This window comes from Scardinius erythrophthalmus (assembly GCF_964197995.2).
Source record: "Scardinius erythrophthalmus genome assembly, chromosome: 4".
NCBI lineage: Eukaryota > Metazoa > Chordata > Actinopteri > Cypriniformes > Leuciscidae > Scardinius > Scardinius erythrophthalmus.
The window spans coordinates 41683883-41706687 of record NC_138224.1 but is presented as its reverse complement, the minus strand read 5'-3'; the positions used below and the strand labels follow the sequence as shown (position 1 = coordinate 41706687).

The following is a 22805-nucleotide window of genomic DNA, read 5'->3' as shown; positions in this document are numbered from 1 at the left end:
AAAGATTATAGGCCTACATTTTATCATATGTATTCATTAGTTTGAATATAGCCAACATTGGAACATCTAACATCTTAGTCTATGAATTTATTTTTGACAAAAATAGTTTTTTTTTTTTGCAGTTTAATACGTTGATTATACAAATACATTTTATTTCAACATAACAATATTATTCCATTCGATTTTTACTCATCTCAGTAGGCTATAGCAAAGCAGTTTATTCTTTCACACACAGACGCGCGATTCATATTTAGGCTAAACAGTCTTTACAAATATGTCCCCTACATTCATCTCACAGAAAGGCGAGTCATATTATAGAAATGCGATTCATCTTTTTGTGGTTTGCATAGGCCTACACTAACGTTATTCCATAACGTTATTCCACACGTGAGAAAAGAAAACAGCCTACCTCACTCCTCAGCGGGATCTGCTCCTCATTTCAGGAGATATTTCTCCTCATCAGCACTGTTCTGATGAATCTTTTCTCCATAAGGTAGGCTATATTATGCCTCACTCGATCGCGACGCGCTGTGTTTACAGCTGACGGGCGTTTCACACCCCTCAGAATTTGCGTTTGAATAGCACGCGCTCTCCAGGGAGTGGTCACATTACTGTGAATTAGCTCGTAATGAGCTCGACTGGATTCGCTCTCTTTTTATACAGATTACAGAAGCTGAGAATATTTGTTTTTTATATAAATGACTTCATTTAACAGATGCGATCTCAAGCTTTATGCCCGTGGGTCTGTTTGCCTGTTTGACTGAATTTTCGCGGAGTTATAGATCATTTTCGAACGCGTTTCAAATGGGAGTTTACTGACAGAGAGAAGGGAGAAATCGCATCATGTTAATTTTTCTTTATTTGTCAAAAAGCAAAACACTTTATTTTTATTGTGAGTATACAGAAAAAAATAGAAACTGAACAGGATCGATTGATGTATTACACGAAAATGAAAGATCAAAATTAACAGAGCATTTAGTGTTTATTTTCATTGCTAAAAAAAAAACGAGCAAAACGTGCCGGCGCGTTCTTGGTCCCCAGAGGGTTAAAAGAGCGCAGTCTCCTCAGAAAGTACAGCCTGCTTTGTGTCTTCCTGTACAGGTGGCTTGTGTGTATTGTCCAGTCCAGTTTGTTATCCAGCCACAATCCAAGGTATTTGTATGAATTAACTACCTCCACCTCCATTCCCTCCAGCAGGACCGGTCGCGGCCTTGATCTGTTCCTCCCAAAGTTAACAACCAGCTCCTTTGTCTTGGAGGTATTGAGCTGTAGGCAGTTAGTGCGGCTCCAGAGAACAAAGTCCCCCACCAGACTCCGATACTCCTCCTCCCTATCACCCCTAATACACCCAACGATAGCTGTGTCATCCGCATACTTCTGTATGTGACACAGCTCCGAGTTGTAGCAGAAATCCGAGGTGTACAGGGTGAAGAGAACAGGTGCCAGCACTGTCCCCTGATGGGCTCCAGTTACATTCATACATACATAGCTCCATAGTTACATTCTGAAGAAAAAACAAAACAAAAAACTGCTTAACCAGTTTCTTAACTTACCCGTCTCTTTCTTTGACGGTTCTTTGCAATGTTCCTCATAGTGTTTCTTTTCTGGGCCTTTTCAGGCTGAGCCAAAGAATATTTCCTCCGCAAAGTCTCAAAATACGTCTTGCAACCTGTTAAATAAAACATAAATAAATGTAATGCCAATAAAACTAAGTAAAACAGAGGACATTAAAATGATTACAACATCTTTAAGATTACCTTTTGCACATTCAGGGTCAACGTCTGTAAAAGTTGTCCTTAATTCTTCGAAGAGATAAGTGGTCACAGCCAGGTTCTGGGGGAAAAATTTGCAGGCTTCATTAATGAAATTCAGTTTTGGTATTTCAAATCCATATAGTAGTAGATTAAACTAACATTTACAGTATACAATACGCAGTCTTACCCGGTTTGTGGATCGTATTTGTGTGGGTTGTTCTCTGAATTATGGAGCCGCCTTACAGATTCCTGTAAAGTTTGAAATTAAAAAGCGTTTAAGTGGATTCAAAATCTGCAAGAACCACAAAACTGAATTTTCAGTTTGAATAAGTTGGCCATCACAGTAAAAATAAGAGACAAAACATATCAGTTCATAAATCTTTAAGATGTCACACAGCGCCTCTGATATCTTACCGGTTCGTGCCGCCTTCTGCCTATACAAGGCCACCAGTGCAGGTAGGTGTGTGTTGGTCAAGCACAGCATAGAACTGGTTCCGTATGTTGACGTTTGTGATGCGTTGGAACTCAGCACAAAGCTACAAAAACAAACAAAAATAATTATATAAAAAGACTAATACTCGATTTGCAACAGAAAACACATTTGTGATGCAACATGTTCAGTTAAAATACATTGTTGAGCAACATGGTCACATGCAAAGTGATAGTTCTTACACACAGTGAATAGTGGCAATTGCTGTTCCATTTGAATGTGATACATATTAAAAATTTGGCATAGAAATATGTGTGAAGAGTGGCAGAAAAGAGAAGTGAGTCTGTTTTAAACTGTGATTCAATCCGAAGAGCCGGCCATTTCCCCAAGAAGTCCTTCACCTGCACAGATAAAACAATCAATATGAAACCAGTCAAATTATGCAATCAACCTCTTTACAAATTAATGATACAAAATTTCAACTGAATGTAACTTACTGATAAAGTTGTTCTCTGGTGACAGTGTAGGTCTGCACATGCACACAAAAACAGACAGCAAGAGATTTAAATTTTAAGAGACTTTTGATTGATGCTAATGAATTAGGCTCCAAATAAAAGAAATGGTGAAAAATAGTTACAGCCTAAATTAACATTTGAGTCACCTTGATTTTGGGGGATGCTCACTGCACTCCTTCCACTTAAACCTATAATGAAAAAAGATGTTTGTAAAGGTTAAATAAAAACTTGCATAGTTCATCCGGTAACTATTATGTCCATAACCTTAACTTTGTTTGAGTAAAAGTTAACATAACTGCTAACGTTAGCCACTAGCTCATTTGGGTGCATGTAGATAACATCACATTGAACTTGCCAGAGCAGAGCGCTTAACACAAACAGCAGCAACACACTCAAAAACAGAAGGACTATCGCTTGCTGAAAAGAGTTATTGACTAACATTAACATTATTGCCCTGCACGACATTAACAGTACACAGGATATTCTGTAACTAGCAGGCGGACTGACGGCAATCGCGCCCGCGGCACCGCACTTGCAACTTAAAAATAGCCTCGTCTAACAGTCAAATATCACGTATAATATGATATTCTTACAATATTACAACAAGCAAAGTAGTTTTGAAGTGTTTTGGTTTACTTACAAGTTGTTTCATTCTTGATACCACGTCGCTCGAGAGGGTAGCCATCTTGGATAGATTTTTCAGGTAACGTCAGCTGCACGTCATGACGTCATATCACGTGATCGACAGTACACTTTAAAACAGTGAGTGAACCAGCGGTGTTCACTCAGAAATGCTGAGGCACACAAACATAAAAATACATATTTGTTCATAGACATTAATAGTTTAAAGGTGGATTAACTCAGCAAGTGATTTTAACTGTAGTGACCTCGGTCTTCAATTCAGTGGAGTAGAAAAGCTCAGGTTCCTTCTACCTTTTTAATAAATATCAAGTCACCTTTATTTATACAGCGCTTTTTACAATACAGATTGTTTCAAAGTAGCTTTACAGAGATAACAGGAAAATAATGCAAGAAAGTTTGTTTCCAGAAGAAAATAGCTTCACAGTCCAGCTTAAAGGGATAGTTCACTTTGAAATAAATTTTTGATATGTTTTAGCTTACCTCAAGGGCATCCAAGATGTAGGTGTCTTTGTTTCCGCAGTAGTTTCAATTTTGATATTTTTAGGTCAAACCGTTCTTGTCTGTCAGTCATATAATGCAGGTCTGTGGTCACTGTCTCAAAACACAAGCACAGAGTCCAAATTAAAACAATTCCCCATCATAAGTACACATTGATGGCCTAAGACACGAAACGAGCGGTTTGTGTGAGAAACCGAACAGTATTTATATAGTTTTTAGCTCTTGAAAACAGCACACGTCCAAATGGTCTGACGGCGCGGGCGAGTATAGATGTATACATAGATGTCGCCTTGGCTACTGCAGTTCATTGGAACGAAACCGTAGCAAAGCAACATCTAGTGTATATATCTATGCGGGTATAGATGTATACACTAGATGTCGCCTTCGCTACTGCAGTTCATTGGAACGAAACCGTAGCCAAGGCGACATCTATGTATACATCTATACTCGCCCGCGCCGTCAGACCATTTGGACGTGTGCTGTTTTCAAGAGCTAAAAACTATAAATACTGTTCGTTTTCTCACACAAACCGCTCGTTTCGTGTCTTAGGCCATCAATGTGTACTTATGATGGGGAATTGTTTCATTTGGACGATGGGGAATTGTTTTAATTTGGACTCTGTGCTTGTGTTTTGAGACAGTGACCACAGACCTGCATTATATGACTGACAGACAAGAACGGTTTGTCCTAAATTCAAAATTGAAACTACTGCGGAAACAAAGACACCTACATCTTGGATGCCCTTGAGGTAAGCTAAAACATATCAAAAATTAATTTCAAAGTGAACTATCCCTTTAAGTCAGTTCAGTGGTGATTCATTTTGTTGTATAAATAAATAAATAAATTTAAATGTGTATATAGCCACTTTGGAGAAAACGTACTCGGTTACTAACGTAACCTCGGTTCTCTCTAGAGAGAGGAACGAGTACTGCGTAGAATACGCTAGGGGAAAATCCTTTTCCACGAGAATACTGAAGCCAAAAAAATTATCCTTTAATTTTGCATTAATGTAAAACGCGTTGCGGCAGCATACAGACATAGGCGAGGCAGCTCGCGCGCCTATTGGCTGGTCTGCTGGCAACTGCTTAAGCCTATCGAGCGAGACCTAGAGTGACGTCAGACCCAATGAGGGCGCTTCGCGCCCTCTGCGTCACGTCCCGCCGAAACGGGCGTGGCTTAGGTCTATAAATACCGCTCGCAGGTATTATTTCTCTGGTTTTTCATAGTCGAAGCAACCAGAGCGCGTGCAGGCACGGCAGGATACGCAGTACTCGTTCCTCTCTCTAGAGAGAACCGAGGTTACGTTAGTAACCGAGTACGTTCTCTTACGAGAGATACTCTCGTACTGCGTAGAATACGCTAGGGGAACCTAATGTAAAACGCCGTGCGTGCTGGGATCTGATACCATAGACTCAAGGGCGACAGCCCGGAGTTCATACAGTACATAATCACCCAGGGGACCCACAGGGAATCCTGGAAGAAAGGGGGGTTAGCCACTATCTTCCTTATAGCAGCATAGAGCAAGGATTGCAGTACTCAATAGCTGCATAACTGACAGCGCCAGCTATGAGATTTTGGCCATACTAGACCGACAGTAGTCTGGCCTGTAGTGCGGGAACCTCTAGGTTGTAAAACCTTATAAATGTAGACGGAGAGGCCCAGCCTGCCGCCATACAAATATCTTGCAAGGCAATCCCACTTGACCATGCCCACGATGAAGCCATGCTTCTCGTGGAGTGCGCTTTGACACCCAGCGGGCACTGCATGCCCTTGGTTGTGTAAGCTAGCGCTATCGCGTCCACTACCCATCTGGATAGGGTCTGTTTCGAAGCGGCTTGTCCCTTAGAACGTCCGCTGAACGAAACAAATAGCTGCTCCGTCTGTCTGAAAACAGACGAGCGAGACACATAAGCTCTTAACGCCCTGACTGGGCAAAGGGAGCTTTCGTCCATATTTCCTTCAGTGACCGGCAGGGCAGACAGGGAAATGACCTGTGCTCTGAACGGTGTATTGAGGGATTTAGGAACATAACCGTGCTTAGGTTTGAGTATAACTCTAGAGTCATTCGGCCCAAATTCCATGCACGTCGCGCTTACTGAGAGCGCGTGTAAGTCCCCTATGCGCTTCACTGAAGCGAGAGCCAGAAGAAACGCCGTCTTGAAAGACAGGTGTTTAAGATCAATCTCCTGCAAGGGCTCAAATGGATGACCTTTCATGGCTTCCAGTACCGTAGAAAGGTCCCATATAGGGACTGTGGGAGGTCTGGGAGGATTCAGTCTCTTAGCTCCACGAAGGAAGCGAATAACTAAATCATTCCTTCCAATAGACTGGCCGAGCGTAGTCGAAGAGAACACTGCTATGGCCGCTACATAGACTTTGAGCGTGGAAGGGGACCTGCCCTTATCCAACAGCTCCTGTAGGAAGGAAAGAACCTCCGTCACACCGCAATACAGGGGTGACACACCACGAGCTGTGCACCAGCTAGAGAACACTGACCATTTTGAGGCATAGAGACGTCGCGTAGACGGAGCTCTGGCCTGTGTGATAGTGTTTAGCACTCCCTGTGGGAGGTCAGCGGGTACCCATTGATGGCCCACACATGGAGGGACCACAGCTCTGGGTGAGGATGCCAAATCGAGCCGTTGGCTTGAGAGAGGAGATCCCTCCTCAGAGGCACTGGCCACGGGGCGGTGCTTGCTAACTGCATCGCGATTGGGAACCAAGGTTGGCTCATCCAAAGTGGGGCTACAAGCAGCACTGAGCATCCTTCTTCCCTGACCCGTTCTATCACCTGAGTCAGGAGGGAGACGGGGGGAAAAGCGTAGAGAGGACGGCGAGGCCACTCGTGGGTCAGCGCGTCCTTGCTCTTCGAGAAAAATTCTGGACAGTGAGCGTTTTCCTGAGACGCGAACAGGTCTACTTCCGCTCTGCCGAATTTCTTCCACAGCAGCTGGACTGTCTGTGGGTGCAAAGACCATTCCCCTGTCGGAACTTGGTTCCTGGACAGTCTGTCTGGTCCTATGTTTAGGAGCCCTGGCACGTGCGCTGCTCTCAGCGAGAGCAGGTTGCTGCGGGCCCATATCAGGAGGCGCCTGGTTAGCCTGTACAGAGTCAGGGACCTGAGGCCGCCCTGGCGATTTATGTAGGACACCACTGAGACGTTGTCTGAACGTATTAGCACGTGGTGCCCCTGTATGAGGGGACAAAAGCGCGTGAGCGCTTTGCTCACTGCCAACATTTCGAGGCAGTTGATATGTAAGAGCTTCTCCCGCTTTGACCATAGGCCAAAAAACGGTCTGCCCTCGAGCAGCGCTCCCCATCCCGAGGTGGATGCGTCCGTGGACACCACCATCACTCTCGAGGAAGTCCCCAGGCTTACACCTGATTGGTACCAGTCTTTTGCCTCCCAAGGTTTCAAAGCTGCAATGCATGCTCGATTGACCTTGACGCGAAGCCGACCGGAGGCCCACGCTGAGCGTGGTACTCTCTTTCTGAGCCAGAACTGCAGTGGGCGCATGCGCAGAAGGCCCAACTGTAGAACTGAAGATGCTGAGGCCATCAGGCCGAGCATCCTTTGAAAAGCTTTGAGAGGGACTATCGCGCCGCAGCGGAACGCGCCGGCTGCGCGACGAATGTCTAGTGTGCGCTGAGATGACAGGCGTGCTGTCATTAGCAGCGAGTTTAGCTCTATTCCCAGAAAAGATATAATCTGTCTGGGGAAAAGTGAGCTCTTCTCCCAATTCACTGCGAGACCGAGATTCTCGAGGTGATCGAGTAAAATGGTCCTGTGCTCTACGAGCTCTGAGTGAGATTGGGCTAGAATCAGCCAGTCGTCCAGATAGTTCAGCACTCGTATGCCCCGTAATCTGAGGGGTGCGAGCGCTGCGTCCATGCACTTCGTAAATGTACGGGGTGCCAGGGACAAGCGGAAAGGCAGGACTGTGTACTGATATGCCTGGCCCTCGAAGGCGAATCTCAAAAATCGCCTGTGACGTGACGCTATCTGTATTTGAAAATACGCGTCTTTTAGATCTATTGACACAAACCAGTCCCCCTGGCGGACGTGCGCGAGGATTTTTCTGGTTGTGAGCATCCTGAACTGGCGCTTCATAAGCGCTCTGTTCAACTGCCGCAGATCTAGTATGGGTCTGAGACCCCCGTCTTTTTTGGGCACCAGGAAGTATCTGCTGTAAAGCCCCCCCTCGCTTTGAGCTTGAGATAGGGGTTCTATAGCCCCTTTGCTCAACAGTTTCGAAATCTCAGCTCGAAGTAGATGGGCTACTTTCGATTCTACCGTGGTCTCGACGCGCGCCATGAAGCGGCGAGGGCGTCGGCGAAACTGCAGCGAATAGCCTCCTTTTATGACGTTCAGCACCCATCTCGAAACCCCGGGAAGCTTTTCCCACGCAGGTGCGCGAGTAGCTAGGGGCCGGATGCGAAGCGCGCTCTGATCGGCTCGCGATGCAGCGGCTTTTGTGTGCTGTGACATAAGCGTCGCGCTCATGACATCTGAGGCAGGGGGCGCGCTGATAACAGCGGGCAGAATGCCCGCGCTCGACTCCTCCGCAGTGTTTAGCTGAGAGGAGGAGGGCTGGGCTAGTTTCATGTCTGTGTGTGGGCGTGGGCGCGGAGCGGCGGGCACGTACACCACCTTTACAGCATTGCTCGCGTGAGCAGAGCATATGCATACGGGTCCTGTATTCACAGGGACCGTGAGACATGTGGGAAGTAGCGTTAGTGGGCACTGGGTAGTGGGCACTTTTGCTACATTTGAAGCGCAATCGATCTGAGTCGATTTTATGTGCGCGCGCCCTGTGTGAAGGGCTGTGCTTGTGTGTAGGAATGGGCGCTGGGTAGCGGCCATTTTTTCTACACATGAAACACCGTCGGCCGTGGCCGGGACACCAGAAAATACACTCTTTAAGGGATTTATCTGGGTAGCCGTAAAAACGGCTTTTGCGTGCAGGCAAGCGGGTAATGGAACCGGCTTGTTGGCTGCTAAATACGCTGGACCAGTCACATTTCCTGGAACTAGACGAGCGGCAAGCTTTGGTGGAAGTCCGGCCGCAGCGGGACTTGGACACCGTCGCTTTCCTAGGCGTGCTAGGATGATTTCGGGGCCTCTGGCTTCAACACAACCTTCTGCCGCGGGCCACGCGGGGCGGGGCGGCGGCCGGATGAGCGAGAGCGCGGTCTCGAGCTCTGGGCTTGGCGGCGTTGAGAAGAGGAGGCGGCGGGCGGAGGCTTAGGCTGTGAGCTCTGAGCAGACGGTTTCGCACGGCCTGCTGCAGAACTGGAGCGCTTCGGGAGGAAGTGCTTCATGGCCTGGGTCGCTTTCTGCACCTCAGCGAACCTATCGGCGAAATCTTTGACCGAGGTTCCGAAGAGGCCGGCAGGGGAAAGCGGCGCGTCGAGGAACGCGGTGCGCTCCGACTCAGACATGTCAGAGAGCGTAAGCCACAGATGTCTCTCAGACACGGTGAGCGAGGCCATGCTCCGTCCGATGGCCTGTGCTGCTGACTTGGTGGCGCGAAGAGCGAGGTCTGTAGCGCTCCTCAAGTCCGGCACACAGATTGCGTCAAGTCCTTTCTCGTCCAGCTGGCGGAGGAGATCGGCCTGGTATATCTGAAGCGTGGCCATGGTGTGCAACGCTGACGCGGCCTGCCCGGCGGCGGAGAAAGCGCGGCGGAGCAGGGTTGACGTCGTGCGGCAGGCTTTTGAGGGCAGCGCCATCTTAGCACGCCGTCCAGCGGAGGGCGGGCATAAGTGCGCTGCGATAGCCTCTTCAACCGGCGGCAGGGAGTGGTAGCCTCTGTTCTTTGCGTCGTCGACAGCGGAGAAAGCCAAAGAGACAGAGGACCGAGTCCTGGCCGAAAAAGGGGAGTCCCAAGATTTAGCGACTTCTTCATGAAGCTCAGGAAGAAAGGGTGCTGGCTTGGATGCAGGTGAAACGCGCTCCCCAGGCAGGAAGTAGCCGTCCAGCCGGTTATGAGCAGGCTGCTCAGGCGTAGTCCACTCGAGGCCGAGGCTCGCCGTGGCCTGAGTGAGCACGCGCATGAGCTCCGCCTCAATGCTCGCTCTCTTTCCCGTAGAAGCACGGGCAGGAGGGGTGGGGTCCTCAGAGCCCGCCCAATCCTCACTGCCTGATGCTATGAGAGAGCAGGAATCCTCCTCTCGAAGCAGCGCGTCGATCTCATCAGCGTCATCGACAGAAGCGGCGGCAGACCGCGGCCGCTGTCCGTCCGTGAGCGAAGCTGATGAAACCGGAGAAGCAGGCGGGCGCACCGGCGAGCTTTGACGGCTGAGAGAGGGCTCCGGGATCCGCTGAGCGCGGCGCTTCTTACGGCGCGGCACAACAGCAGGTGTGGGCGCAGTCTCGGTGAACAGTGCCAAGCGAGTCCTCAGAGTCGCTAAAGGCAACAGCTCGCAGTGATGGCAGCCGCCATCAGCGAGCGCGAGAGCTGCGTGTTCTTGACCCAGGCAGGAAGCGCAGATGACATGGCGGTCCCCGTCGCTGAGTGCGGCTCTGCACGAGCCACAAGCAGGCATCTTGAAAAAGACGCAGCTCTTTTAGATAGTGTGAGTCGCGCCGGCGAACACACACACACAGTGCAATGAAAAGGATATGGGCGCTGGATAGCGCAGCAGGAAGGCGATGAAGGCGGCGCGGCCAGCAGCTTCTTCGACTCGTCCCGCTGAGGTGCTCCTTCAACAGCGCGGCTTCTTCTCGGATCCAGCGATGTGAGTTGCTTCGCTGAAGGATGAAAAATCAGAGAAATAATGCCTGCGAGCGGTATTTATAGACCTAAGCCACGCCCGTTTCGGCGGGACGTGACGCAGAGGGCGCGAAGCGCCCTCATTGGGTCTGACGTCACTCTAGGTCTCGCTCGATAGGCTTAAGCAGTTGCCAGCAGACCAGCCAATAGGCGCGCGAGCTGCCTCGCCTATGTCTGTATGCTGCCGCAACGCGTTTTACATTAATGCAAAATTAAAGGATAATTTTTTTGGCTTCAGTATTCTCGTGGAAAAGGATTTTCCCCTAGCGTATTCTACGCAGTACGAGAGTATCTCTCGTAAGAGAACCGCGATGTCATCGTCCAGCTCAGTTCAGATCTCATATAATAGTGTCACCGCAGGCAGATCAATAATATTGTTGAATATTAAATTAAATGTCCCCAACTAAGCAAGCTAAAAGACAATTGAGAAAAAGGTGACAAATGTTGTTGTCTGCAATTTGTAAAACTTCACAATAAAATTTGAGATATTCTGAAATGTTTGGTTCATTTTTCTTTATTTGTTCCATTAAATTTATTGCTGGGAAAAAAATAATCGCGATTAATCGCATCCAAAATAAAAGTTTGTGTTTGCATAATATATGTGCGTGTACTGTGTATAATTATTTTGTATTTATACTACAGGGCCGTTGAATGCTTGAATCTGATTGGTTGACGAACGTTCTAAGGTGTGCATTATTTTCAGGGAAACGCACAGCTAAAGTAGTTCCAGGCAGGTCTTGACCGCATTACAGTTCCATATCACTTCGCGTAGTTAACGGTAATAACGGAAAATAGGATACAATTCATAACAAGAAAAAACATTTAGCCGCATGCGCTTGATCTGCAATTTTCAATGTCTAGCTTCACAATCAATGGAAACATGCAGTTTAATTTGAATAAATAAAGTATATAGTCCTATCTATAATCAATAGAAAATTAAACTGAATATAGGCTAAATAAATGGATAGTCCTGCAGCACGGATTATTATTGCAGATAATATAACAAATAAATAATTATTGATAGGCCAGCTTGTTAAAAAGGGCTTTGTGTTTCATTTATTTGGCTAGTCTGTCATCTGTCAATAATAGAAAAAAAGAATGAATTCGAGTTAATTAAAAGGAATTGAATTAATAAATAAATAATAATATTGACGCACATGCTTTTCTGTCTCATTATTGCAACATCTCTCTCTCTAATAACTGCATGAATAACTGGGGACACACTTTAAGGCCGGTTATGAATGTAATTTGATACGTATGACTGATCATGCCCAAACGCGTGTTCAGCGCGTTCAGTCTGTGTTCAGAGTCGGTGTTTAAAATCTGCTGCAGTCGATGAAAACAGTCAGAGAATGTGTCAGCTAGTCGTGTGTCCCCAGCATTAGTCTGCTCAGTGGCTCAAACCTCCGTTACTAACTCTAAAATTACGTTTTGGAATTAGCAACGGAGGCATTTGATTAGATGCGTAAAAATATTAGTCCTACATACAAGAGCGTTTTAATGACAAAAACTTTACAAACGTCTTGAAATACATAATCTGAACAATGTTTCGAGGTGTGGTAACTGTAGTATAAGCGGAATAATTGACTTCAGGCCGTTGAATTATTAGAAAAATAATGCACACCCGAGGTGAACGGCCACTCCGCTTCGCGACCGCATTACCACCTCGGGTGTGCATTATTTTTCTAATAATTCAACGGCCTGTCGTCAATTATTCCTTACTTAATGTACAAGTACACCTGAATAGACTGAATAGATCTCTTGTGCTTCTAAAAGCTTCTGTCGACTAAGTAGTAGCAGCAAGTAAATAAAGATCAAATAAAAAAAAAAAACATAACTTAATACCACTAAAAAGAACTGGAAACCTGCGCTTACAGACGCTCAAATCCACACATAGGGTGCTTCTCAATATCCCTCCTCGTCTCCTCTCTCCTCCGTCCTCCATCCTATGACCCGGAAACCGATCGAGCTCAGCCATCTTGAAGGACATCTCAATTCTCTAATTGCACCGCGAGGAGTCGAGGATCGAGGAGTGAGGAGGCTTCCAGAGGAGTCATGAGCGAGGATACACAGGTGCATCCTATGCGGAAGAGTTTTATCGACTAAAACGTGACGCACGTATAAATTCTCCTCCCCCTTCACATCGGCCACAATAATTTTGATTCACACACACGAGATTCCATTGGAATATTGCTTAGTATCAGCCTTCTCGCTTCACTGCTGCAATCCAGGCGGGTTTTTTTTTTCCGGAAATCTAAACACTTTAAGCAACTATTGTATTTAATTGTACAGTACAATCATAACATAGTACAGCCATATCTTAATTTCATAATGTCCTTAAACATAATAATATTGATGGCCATAAACTGAGAAAGTGCGCGTCCAGTGTGCGATTCCTCGTGTTGTCCTAGAAGTGACGCGATGCGGTGCCGTGCTTCTCGTCCGGTGTGCGACCCCCTTAATTTTAATTTTGACATTTTAAATAGCAGGATTAAATAAATTATTACAATCCCACTGTACATCAAGCACATCCCGCCACTGTTTTGAATGCGCTCGACAACTAACCAGAAACGTCCAAGGAACAAAGACGTCGCTTCCTTAAACCGGTGAATGGCCATTGAAGTGGTCTGATAATTGGTGATTATTTATTTTTCTTCCTTTTTGATTTTCTTCAAACAGCAGCCAACATCAAAACTGACAACCATATAAAAGCCATATAAGCAAATCAAAAGTCTCTTTTAAAAGCCACCCACACCCCGAATTTGAATCAATACATAGCAGCAACTTGAAAAAAAAAAAAAAAAAGTATAACTTATTGTATAACTAACCTATTGTTTTTACACTCAAATTAACTTAATATGTCCATATTTTTCAAATTTGTTAAAAACACACAGACTCATCTGTATTTCAATTCGGACACATTAACTCTGCTTTATGAACTCATACACTCTTTTTAGCATGTTTGTTTTCATCACATTTGTAACAATTTTAATGCAGGGATTATCTGGTAAAAATAGTACATTTCAATGCACGTTTGTGATTTTAGACCACAGAGTGTGAACAGGACTTTTAATTTGGTGCGGTGACATGACGTCATAGGGCTGCGCTGTGCTCATTTATCTGTTGGGATTCGACTAAAGAAAGGTTTGTTTCAAGAATTTAATGTTTAAATCGATAGAAACCGTGCAGTAGCCTATTTGTTATTTATGTACTTTATTTTTCAAACGATTTGAAATTAGTTATTTATTATTGATTAACATTGCAAGGCTTTATCTGACTTTAATGAAGGATATTTTTGTGAGTAAAGCGCATCCACACATGAGAAACAGTAAACTTGCGTCTCATTTCACTCCCTCTATCGTGAATCAGTTTATCATAAACACGAATTCAGTCACTGGTCAGTAGTGATGGAGAAACCGAGCTTTTCGATACTCCGAGTCAATTGAATCAAATACTTTGCGAAATGATTCAGTGATTCGAATAGTTTGAATCACGACACATGAACGAGAACAACTAACACTTAAACATGTGTAATGTAAAACAGCTTTTACAAACCAACTGCTTATGTTTTCATGAAAGTGTAATCATTTAAATATTGGCTAAAATGTAGATCATAAATATCTAAATGTGAAGTGCCAGCATAGTTTGTGTTCTTATATTAGTTTGCAGAGTTAGTTTTGAGTGTGTTCCCAGCTAACAAAAAAAGGTCCCCAGAACGTCCCCTAAATGGCCTGTGCGAACGTCCCCCCGAACGTCCCCATGTGGAGTCCGCTTGATGTCCCGCGGACGTTCGCGAAGACGTCCTCCGTACGTTCAAGAGGACATTCACAGGACCACCAGCGGCCATTCGGAACGTTTAGGGGACTTTCGCGTTTAGTCCCCTGAATATCATTATATTTTATTCTACTTCTGGCTAACCAAAGAAAACACACACGTTGTAAGGAACAAAGTAAATGTATTTTATTTGAACAAACGTGTTGTGCTCTTTCAGTGTGTGTGTGTCTTCAAACGCGCTGGCAGCTGTGTGTGTGTGTTTGTCCGTCAGCTGTGGGGTTAGTCCAGCAATTCTTCCCCTTGGCATCTACCTAAAACAACAAAATAAACACATTCAGTAGTATTATGATTGTATATGTCTATATAATATATCCATATATGTTAAATATAACGTCGTCTCTTCTCATCATAACATTAACGTTAGCTTCGTAGTGTTAGCATACGGTTTGCAGCGGTACACGGCAGACAACTTAAGCAAACGTTTTAAAAGGTAACATTTTCATATAATTTAAAGATGGACAGTGGTTACGGTAACTAATGTATACTAATTTAAAAATTAAAAATACCTTTTAGACAGACGAAAGAGAAAACACAAGGCCGTGTCTGAGGAGGACCGTTATAACTGTCCCTACAGCTGAGCGTTGCCATGGATACATGGTGCGTGCCATAAGGAATGACGTCACTCGCTTAGGTGCACTTGATCGTCACTTGCTTGTTTCTCCCCGTGTAGCTATATTACACTCTTTTTTTGTTATTTGAGCTGCATGTGCTATCAGTCAGAATAATTGTGCAATAATTAGAATAACATTTTTCCTAAAATAACTTCTTTTGAATAAAACCAGTCACCTTCGCCTGACCAACAGTTTGATAATTTAGGATAGGATAGGACAGTTAGGATAATTTTATGTCTTACCTGTGTTATTCTCCACTTTCTTCCCAGCAATGTGCTTTTCCATTCTTCACGTTTTCCTTGGCTGCCGTTTTCCTCAAGTCGATGCATTCTTTTAGAGCTCCTGCATTCAACCTTATTTTCTTCATGCATGAATAGCCTATAAATTGTAGCTTATATATGACCCTGGATCACAAAACCAGTCTTATGTTGCACGGGTATATTTGTGGCAATAGCCAACAAAACATTGTATGGGTCAAAATTATAGATTTTTCTTCTATACCAAAAATCTTAGGATATTAAGTAAAGATCATGTTCCATGAAGATATTTTGTACATTTCCCACGAATCCCACCTTAACCCTCTGATGGTCTTCGTTTAGGAGTCACGTTCGTGGCCAGATGTATAAATCTCAATTAAAAAAAAAAAAAAAACATTACCCATAAGACTGGTTTTGTGGTCCAGGGTCACATATTAAAATATGATATTTGAATCAATTATCATATTTTGATGTTTAAATTATAACGCTGAAAACAGTCTTGTGATTTGATTACATCTTTAACTAGTGATATAGAAGTTACTAAGTTTATTATCTTAACATAATTAAAACACTAACATTTTTAACAAACTTAATTTTACAATTAATTCAAATATTTTTAGTTTATTTGCATTTAGCCTATATTTTTGTTTAATTATTCTTTTGTCTGAGTTGCAAGCTGTCAGGTCTGATGATAAAAGAAAACGCATGTGCGACTGGATTTTGCAAGTGTTGTCATGGAAATGGCAGGTGAGGGACGAAATAGGGACGTTCGCACACTGGCCCGGACAAATGTCCTCAGAACGTCCGTCACCGAACGTTACAAAGCGGACCAAATGCGAACGTCATTGGAATGTCCGTCACCGAACGTTACAAAGCGGACCAAATGCGAACATCATCGGAATGTCCGTCACCGAACGTTACAAAGCGGACCAAATGCGAACGTCATCGGAATGTCCGTCACCGAACGTTACAAAGCGGACCAAATGCGAACGTCATTGGAATGTCCGTCACCGAACGTTACAAAGCGGACCAAATGCGGACGTCCTCCGAACGTCCACTCGGGAACGTTACAAAGCGGACCAAATGCGGACCTAAGGGGACGTTCGAAAAGTCCGGGGGACGTCCCCTGTTAGCTGGGTTATACTCTAATCAGATAATTTAAGTCCATTAACTCTCTTTCTGACTGACTCTCTTACCAGTGAACTGAAGAAATAGTTAGCAAAAGAGCTGATTGAGACGTGGTGTGGATTTATTTTCTTTCTGAAAATTCTCATCTTAAACAGGACAAACACACAGAAAAACTCCTGGTGAAGCGACTGAGATCCACGTGACTATTATAAAGATGGCGTTTATTAAAGAGGAGACTGAAGACATAAATATGGTGTTTATTAAAGAGGAGATTGAAGACATAAAGATGGCGTTTATCAAAGAGGAGATTGAAGACATGGGGATTGAAGAAACACTCAGAGTCAAACATGAAGAAACTGAGGAACAAACAGGTTGGTTTCATTCTCAAAGCTGAACTCAGTCATTTCATCTTTATTAAAATGTCCCAACTCTACAAAAATGGAGAATATAGCAGAAGTATAATCATACAGAGATTAATACAGAAGTAGCCTAAACAAAATAATTATTCTGTTTAACATTTAACCCAATATCTACTTCTGAATAGAGAGCAATGAAAAAGTCTGTATAAAATTTAAATATTCTATAAAATGTATCATTGTACTTCTATACTATAGTATCATACTGAATTTGTTTAATCCCAAACTGACTGATTTTTTGCGGCCTAAAATGGCTTATGTAGCGGCTTTTCTCAAAAATTTGCGACAATATTTGCGCTGTTTCTTGTGTAGTTTTTCAGTGAAAATACACAACAGTCAACATTCTTCTAACCATTTTATTACTTTTCTGACCTCAAGAACCATTGGGTTCTGCAATTTCTAAAAGGAGAACAGTGATATTAACTTAAAAATATAATTTCAACATTTTATTTCAAATGTAACACACACAAAAAAAGTTTTATTGAACAGGATTTTGTGATTTTGTGAAACTGGGGTTGTCAGGTCCTCTAGAGGGGTCTATGCTCCCCCTTTAGAAAATGTTGTATATTTTAAAGGTATCAATAAATTTTTTTTATAGCCTATGTATCAAATATGACACAACAGTATTTTGAGCAACATTTATTTATTCATCTCTCAATCATTTTGTAGGCTTATTGCATTGCTTTGTGTTTTAAAATATAACAATTGACCTTCCCTTCATATTCTCAGCATATCATGGGCCATAAAAACCTGGGATATTAAATACATGACAAACGTTTTTCTTTTATATTTTGTCAAAAGGTAAAAAAAGTTCCATTTTAAAAACAAAAAAAAGAAAGAAAGATTTTCTGACTATTATTTAATTATTTCAGGCTTTACAGGGTAGATAAATTAAGCCTTATGTGAGCGGGACGGGATTAGTTTTGCAAGGGTAGATGGAGTAATGTAATTTTACCAAAGGACGTCTGTAATAATAATTGCCAATTCACACGGGATAAGAAATCTCAGTAAAACTGGCAGAAGTGGGAGGAGTAACTTGGTTTTATGCACCGCCGTCATCTTCCTGTATTACGTTGTTTCCTGATATCACGTGCGCAAACAGATATATAACCTATAACAGTGACTACGTTTACAAGCTGTCAATATTCGGGTTATGGTCGGGTTAAGGTCACTATTTGGGTTTCTGAAACATTCAGAATAACCCGTTTACATGTGTGAGCAGAGAGAGTTACTCCTGTATACATGGAATTTGTAATCAATTGCCAATATACCGATGTAAACGGCGACGCACGGTTAGCGTCTGGACGTACAGACAACCTTAAGACGCAATATGCGTCATTTCCGATTCTTCTTCCTGTATCCAAAGACAACAACAACAGCAGCAGCACCCGGATAATGAATAGTTCGGGGCAGATAGCGATCGCCTTTGTTTGCGCTTTCCTCCTTGCTCCAAAAGTGTGGTGCTGTGCTGCGTCTCGCCATGTTTACCTCTACTTCTTGTTTACTTCCGGTATACTGCACGCAGGTTTTTGTATGCGCCGTCTCTCCTCAAAAGACCAAGATTCCTTGCGAATAGAACATGCGCAGAGCACAAATCAATGTTCCTTTTGATGGGGATATGCCGATACGCGTTTACATGACCAAATATTCGGGTTAGAAAAGGGGTACCCCAGGGATCATATTCGGGTTTTTAAAAACCGGGATATGAGCATATTCGGGTTTTTGCCGGTGTTTACATGGCCGTGCGCGACCGGGTTATTGCTAATATTCCGGTTTTGAATGGGTTATTGGCTGCAAGTAAACGTAGTCAGTTAGGTCTGGTCTAACTATGTCTTACTTAAATTCTGCTTGGATTCTCTTGGAAATAGGCATGAAACTTCTATTTTAGGTAATTGCCTCTCACTTCTTTTTGATATGGATGCTGTGGTAAACACTTGAGTTTTGCCACAGACTTGATGTGCCACCGCCTAGAACGCAACTGAATGCTTTTTCATGAGCCTCCATACTTTGAAAAACTGCAGAAAAATACTTTAGACAGGAAATTACGGAATATTTACGTACATTTATAGCTGATCTATTCACACGGGATTAGTATTACCCAAGGTAATTCTTCTGGACCTTTATACAGAAGGTAAAAGTCGCCGTAATCTTTACTGACATTGTCAGTGATGATTACTGAGATGCACATTCAGGTATGTATATCCGCGGGACTCGCATGTGGCGCTGAAATCGGTCTCTTATTAGCAATCACGCCCTGCTTCATACCACAGTCACATTAAAAACATCAATGTATTCATCATCTATAAACATTATTAGATCTTTCAGCATGACGAAAAGTCCCATCATTCCGCTTATCACTCCGTCATCAACCTACGCCTTTGTTATTGTAAGAGGTTAGCAATCCCTAGCGGCAAATTATTATTTTTTTTTTTTACATATTGTAGATTTAAGCCAATCCGGTCCGAATAGGGCTTAAGTATTTCTACAATATAACAAAAAGAACCTTAAACAACAGTGGTCTACTTTTAAAGAATACACAAAATGTATAAAGTAAACAAATGTTTCAAATAGATTAAAGTGCAAAAGAACATAACTATAAAGAATCAGTACACAAGTCAGAAAGGTGTAGTAGCCTGCTGTCTTTATATTACCGAATTTTCATTCTACTTGCCTTGTTCCTTTTTGCTACTTGCGTATTGACTTGGAAGCAGCAGACGTCTTTTTGACGGGTGATTGCCATGGTGAATCGTAATTTCGGAGCTCTATTGATTATGTCTTTTCATAGTCGTGGTGCACGCTTTTAAATCCGAGTCAACCAACTCAATTCCCGATATGTCGTCATATGGGGAAAGGTAACCTTCCCTTTCTTTTTTCTTTTTCTTTTTTTTGGGAAAAGCAAAACAATACAATACTTCCATTCACAGATACAATGTATCCTTTTTTCCCCTTTTTTCTCCCTCTTTAAACATATGAATATGTACATGGACTCATATACACACATATAAAACACATACATACATACATACATACATATATATATATATATATATATATATATATATTATTTATATATATATATATTTATATATACATACAAACATACAGTACACGCACATACACATATACAAACATATAAAAATATGAATAATCTAAAACAAAACAAAAACACTCTGATAAAGATGTAGGAGAAAATAATTACAATGGATCACAGAGTACCATGTAATAAACAATGAACAACCCCCCACCCATTTGGCACACCACGACCAACACACATATTACTGGTTATTTATGCAATACAAACAGTACAACAAAACAAAAACAGGCACACATTCAACTGGGTGTAGTACCCCTAAAATCAGTGAAATAGGAAATAAAAGGTTGCCATTTATGGAAAAATTTGACTGTACATCCTCTCAACGTGTATTTAATTTTCTCAAGTTTTAAAAAATACATAACATCTCTGAGCCATCGGGAGATAGAAGGATATTTAGCAGACTTCCAGTGTAACAATAAAGAGCGTAAAGATGCTAGTAAAGATGTAAAAGCTATGATGTCCTTTTGTGTAAGGTTAAGTGCAAGTGAGGGGTCAGGAATTCCAAATATAGCAATCAGAGGACAGGGTTGGAGTTTTACCCCAAGAACAGGGGACATAATATTAAAATAACCCAGCCAGAAATCTTTCAAATCAGGACAAAAAAAAAAAAAAACGTGGCTAAGATGACAAGGTGAGCCATGACATTTATCGCATTTGTCTTCCACATCCGGATATATTTCAGATAGTCTAAGCTTAGAGAAATGTACCCTATGTAAGACCTTAAATTAAATAAGTCCAAGACGAGCACAAGTCGTGGTAGAACGTATCCTCTCTATGGCCTGTTCCCAGGACTTCTCCTGTATTTGTATCCCCAGTTCCCTTTCCCATGTACACTTAAGTTTGTCATTTGAATCATCGCTAAAAGCTAAGATAATGTCATATAGCTTGGAAATGATTCCTCTGTTATGAGGGACAAATGAAAGCATGGTTTCCCAGCAATGCTCTGGAGGTAAAGAGGGGAAATTAGGGAAACACTTAGCCACAAAATTGCGAGTTTGAAAATAGCGAAACAGATGAGTAACAGGGAGTTCATAGTGAGATGACAAATTGGTAAAACTGTCAAAGACACCGTTTACATATAAATCTCTAAATTGTGTAATACCCTTGTCATACCACAGTGAAAATGTTGAATCCGAAAGTGATGGAGGAAATAAGTGGTTTTAATTTATAGGACCCAAGGAAGAACCATCTACAAATTTAAAGTGTCGTCTAAATTGATACCAGATTTTGAGCGTGTTAAGAACCACTTGATTATCGGTATATAGAGAAGGTTTTGTAGGTAAAGAGGTATAAAGTAAAGCAGGTACAGAAGATCCCCTACAGGATGATAGTTCCAATTTACACCAAGAGGATCCAGGGGATTTTAACCAGTAGCAAAGTTTATGGATGTGAGCCACCCAATAGTAATTAAAAAAATTAGGTAATGCTAGTCCTCCACTAAGTCTGCATCTCTGCAGTAGAGTTTTACGAATCCTAGGTGGTTTTTCACCCCAAATAAAAGAACAAATTATCTTATCAAGTGCGTCAAAAAATGTTTTGGCAGAAAAAGAGGAATTGACTGGAATAAGAATAGAAATTTTGGTAAAATATTCATTTTAACAACATTGATCTTGCCGATTAATGAAAGGTTACCCCATCTTTGAATATTGGTTGTAATCTTAGAGATAAGGGGAGTGGAATTCGCAGAAGCAAGGCTAGACAAAGAACGAGTCACGTTGACACCGAGGTATTTGAACCCTGATGGACTAAATCGAAAAGGCAAATCTGACTGTTGTATATGACATGCTGCAGTATTAATGGGAAAACACTCACTTTTCTCCAAATTTAATTTATAACCTGAAAAAGAGCTGAAGTTCTCCAGAATACTTAAAACAGCAGGGATAGAGAGTGAAGGATCAGATATATACAATAGCAAATCATCCGCATACAATGATAGTTTATATTCAGCTCTATTACGGGTGATTCCTTTGAATAAAGGGGAAGATCTTAATGTAATTGACAGAGGCTCGATAGCAATAGCAAAGAGCAAAGGTGATAAAGGACACCCTTGGCGAGTTCCACGTCCAAGGGTAAAATAGTCAGAATAAACATCATAAGTATGAACACTGGCCTTAGGAGATGAATAGAGGAGGCGAATCCAAGAAATAAAATTTTCACCAAATCCAAAAATTTTTAAAACTGCAAACAAGTACTCCCACTCTACCCTATCAAATGCCTTTTCGGCGTCCAAAGAAATCACAAGCTCAGGAAGTTCAGCCGAGTGTTTAGAGTAAATTATATTGAAAAGTGTACGGGTATTAAAAAACAATTGACGTCCCTTTATAAAACTATTTTGCTCTTCGGATATAATATGAGGAAGCACATTCTCTAAGCGGAATGCAATTACTTTAGCCAATACCTTGACGTCAGCATTAAGCAAAGACAATGGTCTGTAAGACCCACAGGAGGTTGAATCTTTGTCCTTTTTGAGAAGGAGATCAATAGTGGCTTGTGTCATGGTTGGTGGTAAAGAACCACTTACCAGGGATTCAGTGAATATGGATAAAAGTAATGGTGCCAATTTGCCAATAATTTTTTTTTTAAAAATTCAATCGGAAACCCGTCGGGGCCTGGGGCTTTGTTAGATTGCATAGCATTAATTGCATCTAAAACTTCTTCAAGAGAGAGTGGCAGTAATAGAGTCCATTTGCGTGGCAGTAATAGAATCAATGACAGGGTTCGAAAGATTCTGAAGAAATGTATTCATTTTAGTGTTATCTGTAGGAAATTCAGATTTATATAATAAAGAGTAAAATGATTTAAAAGTAACCTCTGATCAAGGTTACCAATCACAGATGTAAGCGCATTAAG

At 42.5% G+C, this 22805-nt stretch overlaps 1 protein-coding gene across 1 annotated transcript in view; it reads left to right on the top strand.

Moving 5' to 3' along the window:
• Positions 1-13694: 13694 nt before the first annotated feature.
• The window catches only part of LOC308689675 (uncharacterized protein), a 29991-nt gene continuing 20880 nt past the window's right edge, over positions 13695-22805 (top strand). The window contains exons 1-2 of the mRNA XM_081363511.1: positions 13695-13759; positions 16601-16816. Coding sequence (XP_081219637.1) covers positions 16660-16816 — 157 coding nt within the window. The 5' untranslated portion in view covers positions 13695-13759; positions 16601-16659. The remainder of the gene's footprint in view (positions 13760-16600; positions 16817-22805) is intronic.